At 40.6% G+C, this 18,578-nt stretch overlaps 1 protein-coding gene across 3 annotated transcripts in view; it reads left to right on the top strand.

Annotated features, from left to right (window-relative positions):
• LOC129828690 (CUB and sushi domain-containing protein 1-like) overlaps window positions 1-18,578 on the top strand; it is a 466,738-nt gene that overhangs the window by 422,637 nt on the left and 25,523 nt on the right. For 2 of the 3 annotated variants that reach the window (XM_055889829.1, XM_055889827.1), the window contains exons 41-55: window positions 531-740; window positions 1,796-1,984; window positions 2,879-3,056; window positions 4,082-4,227; window positions 6,020-6,100; window positions 6,427-6,540; window positions 7,262-7,450; window positions 7,599-7,745; window positions 8,855-9,043; window positions 11,074-11,259; window positions 11,854-12,048; window positions 13,686-13,859; window positions 14,517-14,690; window positions 14,844-15,017; window positions 18,203-18,391. In XM_055889829.1, the coding sequence (XP_055745804.1) occupies window positions 531-740; window positions 1,796-1,984; window positions 2,879-3,056; window positions 4,082-4,227; window positions 6,020-6,100; window positions 6,427-6,540; window positions 7,262-7,450; window positions 7,599-7,745; window positions 8,855-9,043; window positions 11,074-11,259; window positions 11,854-12,048; window positions 13,686-13,859; window positions 14,517-14,690; window positions 14,844-15,017; window positions 18,203-18,391 (2,535 nt within the window). The remainder of the gene's footprint in view (window positions 1-530; window positions 741-1,795; window positions 1,985-2,878; window positions 3,057-4,081; window positions 4,228-6,019; window positions 6,101-6,426; window positions 6,541-7,261; window positions 7,451-7,598; window positions 7,746-8,854; window positions 9,044-11,073; window positions 11,260-11,853; window positions 12,049-13,685; window positions 13,860-14,516; window positions 14,691-14,843; window positions 15,018-18,202; window positions 18,392-18,578) is intronic. The other variant, XM_055889828.1, reaches the window with a different exon arrangement.

Below are 18,578 nucleotides of genomic sequence, written 5' to 3'. Positions count from 1 at the left end.
TTTGTGTGAGATTGAGGGCATCTAGTTTAGATTGTAGGATGGCCGGGGTGTTAAGCATATCCCAGTTTAGGTCACCTAACAGTATGAACTCTGAAGATAAATGGGGGGTGATTAATTCACATATGGTGTCCAGGGCACAGCTGGGGGCTGAGAGAGATCTATAACAAGCGGCAACAGTGAGAGACATATTTCTGGAAAGGTGGATTTTTTAAAAGTAGAAGCTCGAACTGTTTGGGCAGTTCGAGCACAAAAATGGGATGTGTGGGCAAACGAGCAGCAGTATTTCCAGTGTTTGGGTTTTTCATGACTGGTTATTTGGACAAATCACGATTTCACAAAATCACGATCAGGTGTTAGCATCTTTTGAATTTCAGTAGGGGAGGGGACATTCGACCCATAGACTTGCCCGTAACTTTCAAAGACAGTGGGAATGTTTTGATGCATGTTTTGGTTATGAAATAAACATAGCTCCATCAACTGAAGCCTTTGTCCATACAGTATATCTCATATAATGTTTCTGTGTTTTACAGGGGCTCATATTCAGTTCCTCAACTTTTCCTCTGAAGACAACCATGATTTTTTAGAGGTGCGAAATGGGCCGCAGCACAGCAGCTCTCTGATTGGACAGTTTAGCGGAAGTCAGCTGCCGCCCAACCTGCTGAGTACAACACATGAGACCGTGATTCACTTCTACAGTGACCACTCTGAAAACAGGCAGGGATTCAAACTGGCCTACCAAGGTGAGCTGTACTTCATTTTTATCCACCATGTCTAGCATGGTTTCTCCTCACCTAAAAGAGCTTGGTTTGTATTGGTTTCAATTGACAATTTTGTTGGCGCTAGGCTTGGATGTTGTTTTGGGGCATTTGTATTAAATCTGGTAAAGAATCTATGGGAATGTCTGATGTGAAATCCTTATTGATACTGTTTTTATCTATATTTTGTTGATATGCTCTAGCTTTCTTTTTAGGATGATTCAAGGTTAAATACAAAATAGATGAAATGTCAGCTTCAAGGACTTAAGTACCTGTCAGTTAAATTATCTGAGAATCTGCCCTCTCAGGATCATTGAGAGGTTACTCCGTTATGTTGCTTCTCCCGCCTGGAAAAAGCATTCAGAATCAATGGAGAGCGTCATTTAGATGTTGAGTGCACTTTGATGTTATGGGGCTATTTTGCTTCCACTGGTCCTGGGGTTCTTGTTAAGGTCAATGGCAACTGTAGATGTTGAGTGCATGGCTTCCACTTTTCAAGAGATAACCCTGTGTGTTGTCTTCCTCCGCATATAGGCCAGAGGGTTCATATCCTGGCTTTTCCTCTTCTCCTCTTACCAAAAAAACCACCACATCTCATTTAACAATTGCTCTCTCAATGTACGCAAAAAGAAATGTGAACTTGATCGTTAATTTCCAGCACTGTCAAGCTTCAATAGATTTTTGGAGTAACGTTGCTGTAACGTTGCTGTATTTTTTTAGGTTGAAACAGAAAAGTTTATTGGTTTCCTGGCGTCCATTCTTTGTTGTTGGCATTATGCTTGAAATAGACATGTCATAGTGACATTTTGTGAAAATGTGTCTGACAGGTGTCATGTGTGTTCCAGTACTGTATCAAAAGGTTAAGTGGGATGGGTCACCTGTGGGCTGTGGACGATAGTCCACATAATTTGTTTGAACATTTCTTGAAATATGTTTTATTTTGTTGTGATGTATGTGCATTCCTGTTATAAGAAATATGTATTTTTATTGCACAAGCTTGTAACCCCACTTTTTTTCTGACTTTCTCTCTTGCATTTTAGCATATGAATTGCAGAATTGCCAAGACCCTACTCCATTCCCTAACGGATATATTATTAATAATGACTACAATGCTGGCCAGTCAATCACTTTTGAGTGCTTTCCTGGATACGTTCTGATTGGACATCCTGTGCTCACATGCCAACATGGAATCAACAGAAAATGGAATCATCCCTTTCCCCATTGTGAGGGTGAGCATGGGTTAATATTATACATAACAGATATTTTACCAAAAGCATCAATGGCTCTTTGCTTTATTTATCAAACTATTTTAGAATGTATTTCTTAGGACGTTTTTATCAGCCCTATACTAGATGTTATTATATAACCCTCGTAATACTGTTGTGAAGTTCGGTTCTGTTATACTGTATGAAAAAAGGCAGCGTTTCCCAAAACTGCCTCTCATATTACTGCCTTTGAAAACTGCTCCAGTTGAGACCCATACTACTGGGACATGTGCTAAATTTCTTCTGCATTGAGCAGTGTACGAGCTGGCAAAGGCTTACTCAATCAATACCTGCAAAGATTTCTCAGAGCTGTCCCTCATTCAACGACACCTTTCAGCGTCATTGTATTGTGTTTTGGAGGTGTATTTGGTCAATTGGGTTCTTGTTGAAGTCATCACTGCATCCCTTTTGGGTTCAAAGTTGTGCAGGATTGACTAATCCTAGATACCAGGGAAAGAGACACTTACCATGATAGTATAACACAGTATGGGGTTTGCTCTGTTGTCAAAACTGCTCTCGTGATTGCTGCTCATAAAATGTAATCTACAAGTAATACAGTGTACAGATATTTGAAATTAAGGTTCAATTGGTGAAGAAATGCTCTTCAGTTGTTAGCAGACAAATAACACCAATCTACTTAACATCAATTCCTACTATATGCTCTACGTTTAGCAGACAGTTTTATCCAGAGCAACTTACAGTACTGAGTGGATACATGTAATACTTTTTTCCCCTGTTCTGGTCCGCCGTGGGAATCGAACCCACAACCCTGGCGTTTCATGCATCACACTCTACCAACTGAGCTACATGGGACATACCCTCTGTGATGATACCGCTTCGTCTTGTCTTCTACTGCAGCTCCATGTGGCTACAATATGACAGCTCAGAATGGCACCATATTCTCGCCCCAGTACCCAAATGAGTACCCTAACTCACAGGACTGTACCTGGCTTATCACCGTGCCACATGGACATGGCATTTACATCAACTTCACCCTGCTTCAGACGGAGCCTGTCACAGATTACATTGCTGTATGGTAAGGGATTAATGGTTTCTCACAAGCCCCATCAGTTCATAATTGGCTGATATGTCTTTTACTGTGAAGAACCATGTACTTCACAGCACAAACGAGCAGGTTGACGTTTATTGGGATGAGTCTTGTCCTGGAGGCAGAGCTGAGCGATTTCCGCTAGATGGGGCAGCTGCAAAGTCAAAATTGTCTGTATTGTAAAAATTCCAGAAAAATAGCTTTTTGGTCTTAATTTAAGGTTAGGGTTAAAACTCAGTGTGGTTAAGGTTAGGTTTAGGTTTAAAAATCAGATTTTATGACTTTGTGGTTGTGCCAGCTAGTGACCACCCACTGGGCACAGACGTCAGTTCAACGTCTAGTTTTGTTTTATATTTAGTTGATTTGTCAATGAACATGAATTCAACGTGCAAATCCAATTAGTTTTCCACATTGATTCATCGTCATCAAATTCTTTTTTGGTGTTGAAATGACATGGAAACAATGTTGATTCAGCCAGTTTTTGCCCAGTGGGCACTCTGCGGAGCTGCCTCCAGAACAAGGTTCATGACGAAAACGCTAACCTTGCACAGGAAAACCCAGAGTTATACTGTAAATACAGCAAGACAGGAAACAAATCAACATAGTGCCTTTTTATTCCTTTTACTAGTGAAGATGAACTTGAAGGTCACAATATAATAAGTACATGCCATGGTTTAATCTGCAGCACCCGAGAGTGGATTAAAACGATGTATTTCAATGGGTAAAATACACACTTTCTGCCACAATACAGCCCTCTGTGAGTTATATGGATTATTCATCTTCAGAAGCCATTAAAAGAGGCTAGTAGTCTGTAAAGTCATCATTTTTTGCTGTTTTCATTCAACACTGTCTGTAATGTAATGGTTTTTATATGAACGTCAGCACAAATCTTGCTATAGATTTGAGAGCAAATCAATTCAACCAAGCCACACTGAAATTCTGGACATTATTGCAATGTTTAATGTGTGTGTTATAAATGTAATGCACTTTCAATGTCTTCTGGCCTCTTCCAGGGATGGCCCTGAGCAGAGCTACCCACAGCTTGGGATTTTCAGTGGTAATACAGCACTAGAGTCAGCCTACAGTTCTTTCAATCAGGTCCTTATCAAGTTTCACAGTGACTTCTCCACAAGTGGATTCTTTGTCCTCAATTTCCATGGTCAGTTTCTCTTCCAAATAAAAAAATGTTGTAGCTAAAATGCAATGCATACTGTTACTGCTAAAGCTTGCTGATTCCCTGTTTCGAAAGTATTTCAGAAATAAATAATATCTCATGGTTTTACTTTGTGACCGGTTGAATGTGGTCAATTGTCCTTTAACAGATTGTATTTATATATACAGTTGAAGTCGGAAGTTTACATACACTTAGGTTGGAGTCATTAAAACTCGTTTTTCAACCACTCCACAAATTTCTTGTGAACAAACTATAGTTTTGGCAAGTCGGTTAGGACATCTACTTTGTGCATGACACAAGTCATTTTTCCAACAATTGTTTACAGACAGATTATTTAACTTATAATTCACTGCATCACAATTCCAGTGGGTCAGAAGTTTCCATACACAAAGTTGACTGTGCCTTTCAAAAGACCTCAGAAAAGTCCTCAGAAAAAAATGTGTAGACCTCCACAAGTCTGGTTCATCCTTGGGAGCAATTTCCAAATGCCTGAAGGCACCACATTCATCTGTACAAACAATAGTACGCAAGTATAAACACCATGGGACCACGCAGCCATCATACCGCTCAGGAAGGAGACGCGTTCTGTCTCCTGGAGATGAGCGTACTTTGGTGCGAAAAGTGCAAATCAACCCCAGAACAACAGCAAAGGACCTTGTGAAGATGCTGGAGGAATCAGGCACAAAAGTATCTATATCCACAGTAAAACGAGTCCTATATCGACATAACCTGAAAGGCAAGGACAAAGCCACTGCTCTAAAACCGCCATAAAAAAGCCAGACTACGGTTTGCAACTGCACATGGGGACAAAGATCGTGCTTTTTGGAGAAATGTCCTCTCGTCTGATGAAACAAAAATAGAACTGTTTGGCCCTAATGACCATCATTATGTTTGGAGGGAAAAGGAGGAGGCTTGCAAGCCGAAGAAAACCATCCCAACCATGAAGCACGGGGGTGGCAGAATCATGTTGTGGGGGTGCTTTGCTGCAGGAGGGTCCAGTGCACTTCACAAAACAGATGGCATCATGAGGCAGGAAAATTATGTGGATATATTGAAGCAACATCTCAATACACCAGTCAGGAAGTTAAAGCTTGGTCGCAAATGGGTCTTCCAAATGGACAATGACCCCAAGCATACTTCCACAGTTGTGGCAAAATGGCTTCAGGATAACAGTCAAGGTATTGGAGTGGCCATCACAAAGCCCTGACCTCAATCCTACAGAAAATTTGTGGGCAGGACTGAAAAAGCGTGTGTGAGCAAGGAGGCCTACAAACATGACACCAACTCTGTCAGGAGGAATGGGCCAAAACTCACCCAACTTATTGTGGGAAGCTTGTGGAAGGCTACCTGAAACATTTGACCCAAGGTAAACTATTTAAAGGCAATGATACCGAATACTAATTGAGTGTATGTAAACTTCTGATCCACTGGGAATGTGATGAAAGAAATAAAAGCTGAAATAAATCATTCTCTCTACTATTATTCTGACATTTCACATTCTTAAAATAAAGTGGTGATCCTAACTGACCTAAAACAGGGAATTTTTACTCGGATTAAATATCAGGAATTGTGAAAAACTGAGTTTAAATGTATTTGGCTTAGGTGTATGTAAACTTCCAACTTCAACTGTATATGCCCATCCCTTTATCTTGTGTGATTTCTTTGTTTTTTTATGTTTGTCAGATAGATGAAATGATAGAATACGTATCCATAAGTATAGTATACTGTGGATTATGTGATTTTGGCAAATTACTTATGAATTGTTTCTCTCATCCAGCCTATCGTCTGAAGAAATGCCCACCTCCACCAACAGTGGAAGAAGCTGAAATAGTATACGAAGATCAAGATTATGAAATAGGTACGTTTGTACCAGAGATGGTCAACACTGGGTTATATAATTCAACACAGAGTTGCAGTGGGACGTCAGACAGTGACCCGCTACATGATTCAGTTTAAACATGCTCCTATGTGACTTTGAATCAAAGAGGTATACCATGCTGGAGTGTGAACCTTTATTTGAAATGATCTTGGACAACCATGTTAGGGGTATATAGCAGACTGTTATGTAATATAGCTGTTGGTATTGTATCGAGAGACATAAACTTAATATCCAATGTAGGTTTCCATCAGACGTTGATGATGTCACAGCTGCTATAAGACGTATGAAATAATTATTTTGTCCAGGAGACGTTGTGAAGTATCGCTGCTTCCCTGGATTTACCCTGGTAGGCAACAGTGAGCTTACCTGTAAACTTAACTCTCATCTCCAGTTTGAGAGTCCTCCGCCTACTTGTGAAGGTAAGAGAATGTTCTGACCTTTTCTGATTATTTTATTTTTTATTCCATTTATAACAGGAGGTGAACTTTCAGCTCATATACTTCCAGTTATTTGCTTTTACAAGCGTATCAGTTTACCTGCCTGTTTTTTTTTTATTTAAATCTGACGTTCTACCCTTGTTTCTTTGTATCCTTCTGATGACTCCTTTATACGACACTATTTCTAGACATTGTTCCAAGGTGTGCATCAGCCTGTTAAAAAACAAAGTGCAGCTAGAGTGTAGCTAGAGTCTCTGTGACTCTTTGAAATCGAAGCTCTGACTGAAAGTGAGTCACAGATTGAATGGCTTATGAATGGTGGACATATCATTTCTAATTATAGTGCCAATGTGATGACACAGATGAAAGGCAGCAGTATGGTTCCATTAGCAGAGCACAAAGTACATTTTCTGGGGAGATATGGAGATCAGCGCAGCAGAGTTTCCTTAAATGTTGTAATTCCGTAATGCAGCTATGGTCCATTCGGTTTGTTTTCATTATCATTTGCCCACAGGGTAGAAGAGAACAGGACAATGGAAAATGCCTTCACATTATTTCTTGCCATAGATCACTAACCCTGAGCTCATTTGGATTTAGCAACCTGGAGAAGCTCAAGAGAAGAACAGTTGAGGTGATAAAGATGTGTACTGTAGCAGTAACTAACTATTTCTCATTTGTCTGCATGTGTGTGTTGTGCGTTTAGCCCAGTGTCCTGCAAATGAAGAACGCTCCTCCTCATCAGGAGTTATCCTTAGTCCAGGTTTCCCTAAAAACTACCCCAACTCTCAGACCTGCTCCTGGGTCATCAGGGTTCAACCTGCGTACACTATCTCCATCTTCGTGGAGATGTTTCAGAGTGAGAAGCAGTTCGACGAACTTGAGATCTTTGACGGTAATTTCCTCTTCCAACAGCCAAATAAGTCATATGCATGTTTTATTTTGTTTGTTCTAAAATGTTTATGCCATGTCAGAGATGATTTAATGTTCAAATGCCTTACAACAAGCACTGTCATTTGTGAGTGTTACTTTTGCTCTGTTAGGACCATCTGGCCAGAGCCCTTTGCTGGTGGCCCTTAGTGGAAATCACTCCACACAGTTAAACTTTACAAGCAAGACCAACCACCTTTACCTGAGATGGTCCACTGATCATGCAACCAGCAAAAGAGGATTCAGAATCCGCTACACAGGTTTGTAGTGCATAACAATATGTTTCAGTTTGTGATAAGGCTTTAATGCCCATGTGCTGTGGGCATGTCTATTTCTACTAATGCATCATCATTCGTATGTTTCATAACAGACACCAAATGAAACATTTGAATTACAGGACATTCAAAAAGTGGGACAGCGCCATAGCCTTTTTTTCTCTTGTATGGGTGTCAGAGAAGCTTAGACACCAGCCTCTGTCCTCTGAGGCAGTTGCTTTGGATCCAATGTGGGTCAAAGAGTGTGAGGCAGTCAGACTTTTACAAGTTAGCCCTCATTAGACTGTATACCTGCAGGGATCCTTTTGCAAGTCCTCCATAATAGAGGTCAAAGATCCGATAATGAATTTGGCTGAATAACCGCCATGTCCGGTGCCTCAAACCGACATTTCCACCAATGACCAAACATGATATATAGCTCACAAAGCCCGGTGGCAATGATTACTCTCCATTTCTTCTCTCTTCTTTTCTCTCCCTCTGCCTTTTCTGTTGCTTTTCTTCTCTCAATTCATTTTAGTCGATAATTTTGCCGTTCCAGCCCCTGTGCTGGTTATTATTCCAGTTTGTTTCCACGTTTCCCCATTTATTCAATTTGCCATCCCTTGTGCGCAAAAAATTACTCGGTAAAAAAAATTGTTACATTGCATTGAGGCCTGACGTGTCAGAATGAGTGATGGTTTCTGAAGGCTTCAGAGTGGCTACCTCGGTGCTGTCAAACTATGTAAAAGTATTTTTAAATAATGCATGGATGTTGAACACAGACAGGGTAATACACCTCCGTTTGATCTTTACAAAACTGCTTTGGGAGTGAAGAAGTCTTTACCCAGCCAAGGAATTTTTCCCTTCGTCTTAAACAGTCCATTGGTCTTTCATCAAAGTAAATAAGAATGATGCCTGGAGTTTTAACATGAGGTCTAATCACCTAGAACCTAGACTTAACCATTTAGTACTAGTCATCTGGTGGATGGATTTAATCTAATGTTATACTAATATAAGGTAATATAAAGTACTAATGTATATCTAGTGTATATCGTTAATCATTTAGGAGGAATGGTATAGAAAACACTTAAATTGCTCCTTTCTTTTCAATTTAGCTCCTTATTGTAGCATTAACGACCCGCCTGGAAATGGAGGGGTGCTTAACCGAACAAGAGAGATCCCAGGAAGCAGTCTGCAGTACTATTGTTACGCTGGCTACAGACTAGTGGGGCCCAGACATTCCACCTGCCGGTTACATCCGAATGGACTGTATCATTGGGATACCCCAGCTCCACTATGTCAAGGTAATGCAGAACAGCGAATGGCATTTACAGACTCGAGGGGGATTCACTTTAATGTCTGGTGAAAGTCTTGCAAATGTGATTGGGCTCCCTCTTGTCACAATGTTGACATGTGTTTGTGGAATTGTGATTCATTGTCTATTTATTTTTCTCCTTGGTCTTCAACATAGTAGGCTACAATTCATGAATATTTCTTAATATCATAGAAAATATCTCAATGAATAGATTCTGAGAAGTCTTTTAACAAACTTTATTCAGAAATATATAATCATCGATGGTGATGTAACTGACCCTTTCTGCATTGTGTTCACTAGTGTGACAGCCCATTGCTGTAATGAGATGTATATTTGCATAAAGGAATAGAGTCTAAGATGGAGCTAATTACTTCTGGGGGTTTTATCTTTAATGCCTGTTTGCGATAGAGCATGCAAGACAATTATCTATTTTAAAGGTACAAAGGAAACTGTGTCCACTCATTTGTGGTAAACTACAGGTGGGTAACTAGTGAACAAAACAAGATAGCTGTTTGTTATCCTCACTAAACCTGATAGGAAATTATCATTTGATATGATGAGATCGTCTGTTCCATTTGCATGGTATTATAAACATGGTATTCGAACGGTAAGCGTGGGTTTAAGCAAGTGAATGCCACAATCTTCAACGGTAAATTTCTGGTTTCCATTGTACTCTAATAGTTGGTACATACTAACAGCATAGGTACATACTTTGCTTACTTCCTCTTTATCCCTCCCATTTGAGACACAAGGCCACTATAGTCAGAACACTCCTGTGATGAGAAGTGTCCATAGTGTCTACTAATTATGTGCCATAATTTCTGTAAGTGCTGAGAGTAATCCATTCAGCTGTTCTTAAGGTCATGGAGAGGCAGTGGAGGATTCCGGCTTCTCTGTTTAATCAAATCAAATGTTATTAGTCACATGTGCCGAACAACAACATTACAGTGAAATGCTTACTTATGAGCCCCCCCTAAACAACAATGCAGTTTAACAAAAAATAAGAGTAAGAATAAGAAATAAAAGTAACACGTAATTAAAGAGCAACAGTAAATTAACAATAGCGAGACTATACACAGGGGGGTACCGGTACAAAGTCAATGTGCGGGGGCACCGGTTAGTTGAGTTATTAAAGTAACTATGCATATGTAACAGTATAACTTTAGTCCGTCCCCTCGCCCCGACCCGGGCGCGAACCAGGGACCCTCTGCACACATCAACAACAGTCACCCACGAAGCATCGTTACCCATCGCTCCACAAAAGCCACGGCCCTTGAAGAGCAAGGGGAACCACTACTTCAAGGTCCCAAAGCGAGTGACGTCACCGATTGAAACGCTATTAGCGCGCACCACCGCTAACTAGCTATCCATTTCGCATCGGTTACACATAGACGATAACAACAGAGAGTAGCAGCGCTGTAAAGGGGGGGGGGGGGGGGCAATGCAAATAGTCTGGGTAGCCATTTGATTAGATGTTCTGGAGTCTTATATCTTTGGGGTAGAAGCTGTTTAGATGCCTCTTGGACCTAGACTTGGCACTCCGGTACCGCTTGCCGTACGGTAGCAGACAGAATAGTCTATGACTAAGGTGGCTGGAGTCTTTGACAATTTTTAGAGCCATCCTCTGACACCGCCTGGTGTAGAGGTCCTGGATGGCAGGAAGCTTGGTCCTAGTTATGTACTGGGCTGTATGCACTACTTGGTGTGCTTGGACCATGTTAGTTTGTTGGTGATGTGGACAGCAAGGAACTTGAAGCTCTCAACCTGCTCCACTAATCCAACTTAAACGTAAGGTTGTCATCAAATTCGACAAGAAAACAGCCTAATTGGTCCCACTGATTTTACTGGAACTATGAAGACATCTACTAGCTTGAATTGTTCTCAAAATATGTTGCTTTGTTGCTTTTGTAGATGTTGCTTTGGAAGATGAAATTATGGTTTGAATAAACAGTTGCAGGTTGAGAAATGATCGTTTGATGAGAGTATAATTTTTATATTTTCATATCTTTCTATTGGCAGCTATATCTTGTGGAATCCCTCAGTCTCCTGCCAATGGTTCATTCCATGGTTTCCAGTACACAGTAGGAAGCAAAGTTAACTACCAGTGCAATGAAGGGTACAGGATGGAGACAAGTTTCTCCACGAGCGCCGTCTGTCTGGAGGAGGGGACATGGAGCAATGCTGCACACCCACCTCTTTGTTTACGTGAGAAAAATAACCCTTTGTTTCTATGCCAACGGTATGTTAAAATCGCCTGCCTCATTGAGCCACTGCAGTCAATGCATGTCTCATTAACATCCTCCTTAGAGAGTAATTTGGAGCAGGTAACGGGTGAGCAATAATGACTAGATTTTTGCGGTTAAGCACTCACACAAAAGAAATGGTAGGATGCAACCCCGCCTCCTCAGGCCTGCATTACCAGAAACACTCTCAGCAATCATATTTAAGTCATTTTGGGACATGACTGTTTAAATGACATGTTCATACTACAATGAGTGGGATTTATGTGAATATAAGATATATATATAACAAATATTTTTATGCTCATTATACTTTCTGATTTGCTTTGGCATTTCTCAGTTTTATTAATAGAATGTAATACTATGTATATACTGTAGGACAAAGACCGATAATGTACACATCACAAGACTTTTAGAATATCAAATCACTAAAGTTGGAGAACGTAAAGGAAATTGAGATTATCTTTCTCTGTCATGTCTGTATTTTTGAGTGTGTTCAGAATGAAGGCCAGGGTCACAGTATTCCATTAACTCTGGCCTATTCTCTCTCCCCTCACAGCGATCCACTGCCCTAACATTGAGAGCGTGCTCTCAGAACACATGGTGTGGCGGCTGATCTCAGGGTCACTGAATGAATTTGGAGCTCAGATAATGCTGAGCTGCACTCCTGGCTTCTACCTCGGAGGACAGAGGACAATCAAGTGCTTAGCTAATGGAACCTGGGCTGGAATTGAGGAGAAGTCTACCTGCAAGAGTAAGATAGATACTGTGCATGTACCACAAGGCTGCAGTGCTTAGAGTAATAGAAAATAACATTTAAGTAATTTAGCAGATGTTTTTATCCAGAGCAACTGACAGTAGTGAGTGCATACATTTTCATATATATTTTTGAATACTGGTCCCCAGTGGGAATTGAACACACAACCATGGCTTTGTAAGCACCATGCTCTATCAACTGAGCTACACGGGAAAGATTATAATTTGTAAGAATGGAGTGCAAAATACTTGACATTTCGAGTATGAATAGTACCTTTTTCTAATTACTGAGAGCAATTTCATTGTAGGACCGGGGCTGTAATTCAGACTGGCAGTTAATAAATCTGAAATCCTCCGTGCCTCTTTGTGGCTCCCAGTGTATTTCTGGACCGTAACATGTATAATCCCCAGGATTTGGTGTCGTAGCTGGGAAGTCATAAGGCAGTATCCAAACTTGCTATTCGTTTTGATCACAGCTCTACCTATTTCCTCTACTTAAACATGTTGTGTAAACAACTGCAGTGGTGATGAAGTAATCATGGAAAATAGCCTCTGCCTAATTAGTGGTCAGAGGGAGAATGTAAATATTTTGATTAGCGGGGACTTAATATTTAATGTGTTTACATGCCATTGTGGACATGCAAAGGCACATTGGCCTTGGCTTTGATTGGGTGCATCCAGGAGTCCCTGGTGTGTTTTCTGATCATTCCCTGGGTACCTCCTTACGGGGAAGACATGCATTATGCTCAGGGATAGAATCTAAGGATTTTGGGCACTGGCCAGCTGGGCTAATAGAATAGACCATTATTTTTACTAGCCTGGGTCCAAACTCTGTCATGTGAAACTTAAAAAGAAAACATTTTACTAGCTGGTGGGTTAGTTTGGAAAATGTTCTGATAGCCTGGTCAGAAAAGTACTAGCCTCGGGCTAGCAGGATAGCTTCATTTCCATCCTTGATTTGCTGCATGAGTACTCATTTTCATCAATAGCCAATGTCCTTACATACTGTAATGTTTAGTGCCTCCTTTCTATTATGTGGTGAACCAGACTGTATGTGAATTTAAAGATGGTGAATGCACAATGACAAACAAACAAGCATACTGTTGCATTTGTTAGAATGGTCTGACAAAACAAAAGGACAATATATAATGAATGTTAACATAACAGCCAGCAATGTGTGTTTACATAAGGTAGTTGGATATTTAAATGTATTGTAACATTTACAGGTAACTTGTGAGGGCTGAGTCAATCAGCTGCTGTAAGACACGACGTGCCACTTCCCCATTTAGTGTTTGAGTACAAATACACCAGTGGAGGCTGGTGGGAGGAGCAATGGGAGGATGGGCTCATTGTAATGCCTGAAATGGAATCAAGGGAATGGAGTCAAACGTGGTTTCCATATGTTTGATAGGTTTGATATTCCAGCCATTACAATGAACCCATCCACCTATAGCTCCTCCCAACAGCCTCCACTGAAATACACAATTCTCTGCATGCCTTTCATTCAGGGATATCTAGTCATTGTAGATCAAAATGCTCCACTAATCAGTCCTTATTGTGGAATTTGTTTCCACTCAGGCACAGTGGCGTGCAACCAAGTATAACTCAGTCTCTGATTGTCTGTGTCACTTCCAGTTATCTCGTGTGGGGACCTCCCCTCTCCTCCCTATGGCAACAAGATAGGAACCCTGACTACATTTGGCGCCACAGCGATCTTCATGTGTAATACGGGATACACACTGGTGGGGTCACATGTGAGGGAATGTGGGGTCAACGGGCTCTGGAGCGGAGTGGAAACCAAATGTCTTGGTACAGTAGAATTTTTGTATTTTTTATTATTAAGATTTCTGTCTTTTCTCATCCTGGACGAGCTCCAAAATTGTATCATCCTGGATGTCCCTCAATGTTATGATCTTGGACGAACACCAAATGGGGTAGAGCACCTTTATGGTTTTCAAATCATTATGCCAGAAACACATTAAGATTCCTCAGGTTACAGTTGATCCACTTCAAACTCTTGAAGGTCAACCTCTTTAAGGTCATTTCGCTTCAATTACCAGTGTCCAAATTTGATGTTGGGTAGGCAACTTCTTATACTGACCATTCTATAATTAGATTTAATCCGACCCCAGCAGTCAACTCCAAAATGTCAGTAAAAAATGAAGATATATACTGTACCACCAACATTATTTTCAATTAGATTATCGATCAGATAAAATTATTGAGGCAGTTCTCACCACAAAGACATGAATTATCAGGGGAGAAAAGGATAAAATGTTTTCATATGTCAAAGTGCCAAATTGTTATTACAGTCCTGAGACCATTTCAAAGGTTTGTTGGGGAATAGAAATACATTTTGCATCACAAATGTACTCTTTCATGCCAATCCACAGTGTCTCAACTATTTCAAGTATCATCTAAGAACTGAAAATAAGATGCAGGTATCTGGTTTATTCTCCCTTCTAGCTGGCCACTGTGACTCCCCTGATCCAATCATCAACGGTCACATAAGTGGTGGTGGCTCCAGTTATCGTGACACTGTTGTCTACCAATGCAACCTTGGCTTTCGCCTTATTGGAACATCGGTTCGGATCTGTCAACAAGACCACAGATGGTCCGGACAAGCTCCTGTTTGTGTTTGTAAGTGGATAAACTTAAGTTTTGTTATTGCCTTCATCAATTCTTCCTTAATGATCAGAGATTTACAGGAATTCTCAACCTTTGAATCACCATCACTAATAATTGTGTAAAACAATTTTTGCTCTCTCTTGGCTACCTCTACTTTCTTCAAAGCCATTACCTGTGGTCACCCTGGAAACCCAGCAAATGGTCGAACTAACAGCAGTGAGTTCAACTTGAACGATGTGGTCAACTTCACCTGCAGCACAGGATATCTGTTGCATGGTGCCTCAAGAGCTCAGTGCAGGATGACTGGACAGTGGAGCAACCCTCTTCCAGTCTGTAGAGGTAAAACACAGTAACAAATACATTCAAAGCATTTCAGGTATATCCATTTCATTTTGTGGATAGAGTGCATACTTTATTTTGTATTGATAGTTTGGGCATGTCGATGGCTCACAAAGCAAATACATTTTACTCATTGTGTATTAAAGTGGAACTGACAGCATTTGAACTACTTTGCAGATATGAAACAAACAACACATTCATAATACCAGTCTAAAATGCCCAGTTTATACTACAAAAGCAACTTTACAAGAGGTTTTAAAAATAGGTTATGTATGACTCAACATTCCTTGAAGTACAGTAAGGTATTGTTGGCAGAATAGATGGGTGCAATTCACTGCATGATTAATATAATTCACCAAAACATTTATGGTTATTCTAAAAAATATTGCTAACAGGTTGTAAATCACAGCTGGTCTGGTACATTTTTTATTGCCTCCAATCGGGATGCACCGTTTCAGTTTCAATGACTCAATATTCTGGACAAAAATGGATGAATGTAACTAAGACTGGGAATGTCAATACAATCAAATTAGCAAGGGCAATGATCACAAGTCAGTCATAACGTGGCTAATAAGCTAGCGTATCTATTTATGTAGCAAGCTAAAAACACGGAGCCTAACGTTAGCAAGCTGCTAGGAGGATGTCATGCAATATCATTGGAGGAGTGGGTGAGTGACTGACTTTTTCCCCTCATATCGTTTTTCGGTGGCTATACACAGCTAAAGATGCAGGTGTCATTTGGTTAACTAGCAAGAACTTGAACGACTGTTGCGCAGTTAACATATATATCTCTTGCATTCACAAATTCACTCTCGTCTGAGTATGCCAGAGCGCAGAGTAACTGATGAATTTATGAACTCGCAACACCCGCTGAATATGCGCGGTGTCAGTAAACTTAGGCAAAAAAAGTAGTAGTTAGTCATGAACGCTCTAAATAGCATGTAAACAGCCTAACCAGCTCCGCTACGACGACCAAAATGGTCAGAGTGAGGTGTTCTCTCATTTGTGTCTGGAAGTAGCTAACGTAAACTCGTACATCGCCTTGGTCCGTACAATTGCCCTTGTTTTAGCGCCCCTAAAACTTAATAGTTCCAGATCAACTGTAATGTCAATACCATTGTAAAGCACAATTTCTCCCCTTTCCAACAAAATCAATTACATGATCTCAACACTGCCCGTTTCTGCATAATTCAAGCAGGCAATGAGCAGGACAGATGTCGTGTGGGAAAATTGCTTTTTTCACTCGATCTGTCCAACTTATCACCTCTAAAATGTAAATAAAACACTATAAAGAGTTGATATAATGTGTCATTACATACCTATTTGAAGGTTTGTGTCGAATTTGAATCAGGTTTTTAGGGCGGTGCTAAAGTGATCTTAGAAGTAAACAGCGGCTTTGAGAATGATGATCGCATGCAATGATGATGAAAAAAATGACTAGGTATCCCCCCTTACCCCCGTCACTGTCCATTTCTTGTTTTTAAAGAGAGAGATTGTAAGACAGAAATAGTTGCTTTATGCGTGCTATACGTTACGACATGACACGTCAAGATGTAACAGAGGGTCAGTTTTTTCAACTTTTCTCCAATACTATAGAGCCATTACCATGTCGATCAACGCTTGAATAGAAACCTAGTTCACACCCCCGATTTTGAAGTCAACACAGTCGCTACAGTCCCATTAGTTTTCTTTGTAGCCTCGTTTGAATGTCGTGGTTACGCACATTTGTACGGAATGGGGTGAGTTTACGTTAGCTAGTAAGCTAGCCAATTTGCTTGGTTGGGACAAGAAAGATTGCATTGACAGGCAAGCTGCAGAAGGACCAGTAGGATATAATTTCCCATTGATTATCAATGGAATTTGAGTTTGAAGGTAGGCCTTGAAATACATCCACAGGTACACCTCCAATTGACTCAAATTATGTCAATTAGCCTATCAGGAGCTTCTAAAGCCATGACATCATTTTCTGGAATTTTCCAAGCTGTTTAAAGGCACAGTCAACTTAGTGTATGTAAACTTCTGACCCACTGGAATTGTGATACAGTTGTATATAAGTGAAATAATGTCTGTAAAGAATTGTTGGAAAAATTACTTGTGTCATGCAGAAAGTAGATGTCCTAACCGACTTGCCAAAACTATAGTTTGTTAACAAGAAATTTGTGGAGTGGTTGAAAAATGAGTTTTAATGACTCCATCCTAAGTGTATGTAAACTTCCGACTTTAACTGTATTTGTATGACTAGAATAGTCCTCCATGCTGAAAAAGCAAGGGAAAATAAGGGGGAAAAAGTATATATTAAAAAAAAATAGCCTTCTTCACCTGCCACAACAATGGTCAGTCACTCCTCCCTCCCTCAGACTGTTCAGTATTCCTACAGTATGTCAGTGTGTTCCCTGCTACCTCAGCCTGCAGTATTCCTACAGTATGTCAGTGTGTTCCCTGCTACCTCAGCCTGCAGTATTCCTACAGTATGTCACTGTGCTCCCTGCTACTGAGACACTGTTCAATTTTATTTTGTAAGCCACTCTGCACACCCACACCCTCACCCAGGGTTCCAACAATCACCTTTTTTCAAGAGGGTTACCTGAATAATGGTGTCTATTAAAGGCAAGGAACATGCCAATAGCAGGTGCCAATTATCAATTTTGGAGGGGTTTTTCCTACCTCTCTGTCCCTAGGGGTTTAATTGACTGCCAAGGCATTGGCAGCTGTCACTGAGGGAAAGCGATCTGTTTAGCTTCCCCTGGACATTAACTTTAGGCTGTTTTTTGTTGAAGGGCAATAGCTGAAAACAATGTTCAGCCAACTCTGAGGCAAGACGTACAGCTTGTTATTGTTACTGGGGCTTCCTGCCCTGCTGGTTTTAAGTGCAACTGGAGTAAATAAGGAATCTACATTTTTGTGACAAGTTAAACTAAACAGAAACTGCATATCAACCCACATGTATGACATTTCTACACAGTTATTAGAGTAAATGTATGTCAAATGCTATTGACTGTAGAAAATCTGTAGTTACAGTACATGAGAGAAGCTGTATATCTTAAAAAGCATGGATGGGTTGTTTTGAAATGAATCGGAACTTGAACAGAAATCCTGCTATTCAAACTTCCCCATTGATTTCCCTTCTCTTCTCACTCTTGGGTTCACTGTCAGACTTTAAGCATGCGGATGGTTTTATCTTGCAGTGGTAAACTGCTCCGATCCAGGCTTCGTGGAGAATGCCATTCGTCACCCGCAGCAGCGCTTCCCCGAGAGCTTCAACTACAGAACCAGTGTGATGTATCACTGCAAGAGGGCCTTCTATCTGCTCGGCTCATCACTTCTCACCTGTCAGTCAAACGGCCTCTGGGACAGATCACTTCCTAAGTGCCTTTGTGAGTAATATGCTGGGATTGTCTTGCTCAGGGTACAAGAAGTGGTAGAGGTAGAATCTGGGTCCCAAGTGGTGTGGTTAGTCGCTGTTGGAGAATGATAAAAAAAGAGTGAAATTTACTGTTCTTATCGTGGTGAGAAAGAAAGAATCATTATGGCTGTGCTGACAATTTTGTATATAGTGTTAAA

Source organism: Salvelinus fontinalis, chromosome 30 (genome assembly GCF_029448725.1).
Source record: "Salvelinus fontinalis isolate EN_2023a chromosome 30, ASM2944872v1, whole genome shotgun sequence".
NCBI lineage: Eukaryota > Metazoa > Chordata > Actinopteri > Salmoniformes > Salmonidae > Salvelinus > Salvelinus fontinalis.
The sequence above is the reverse complement of the archived record's forward strand: the minus strand, read 5'-3'. Positions and strand labels throughout refer to the sequence as shown.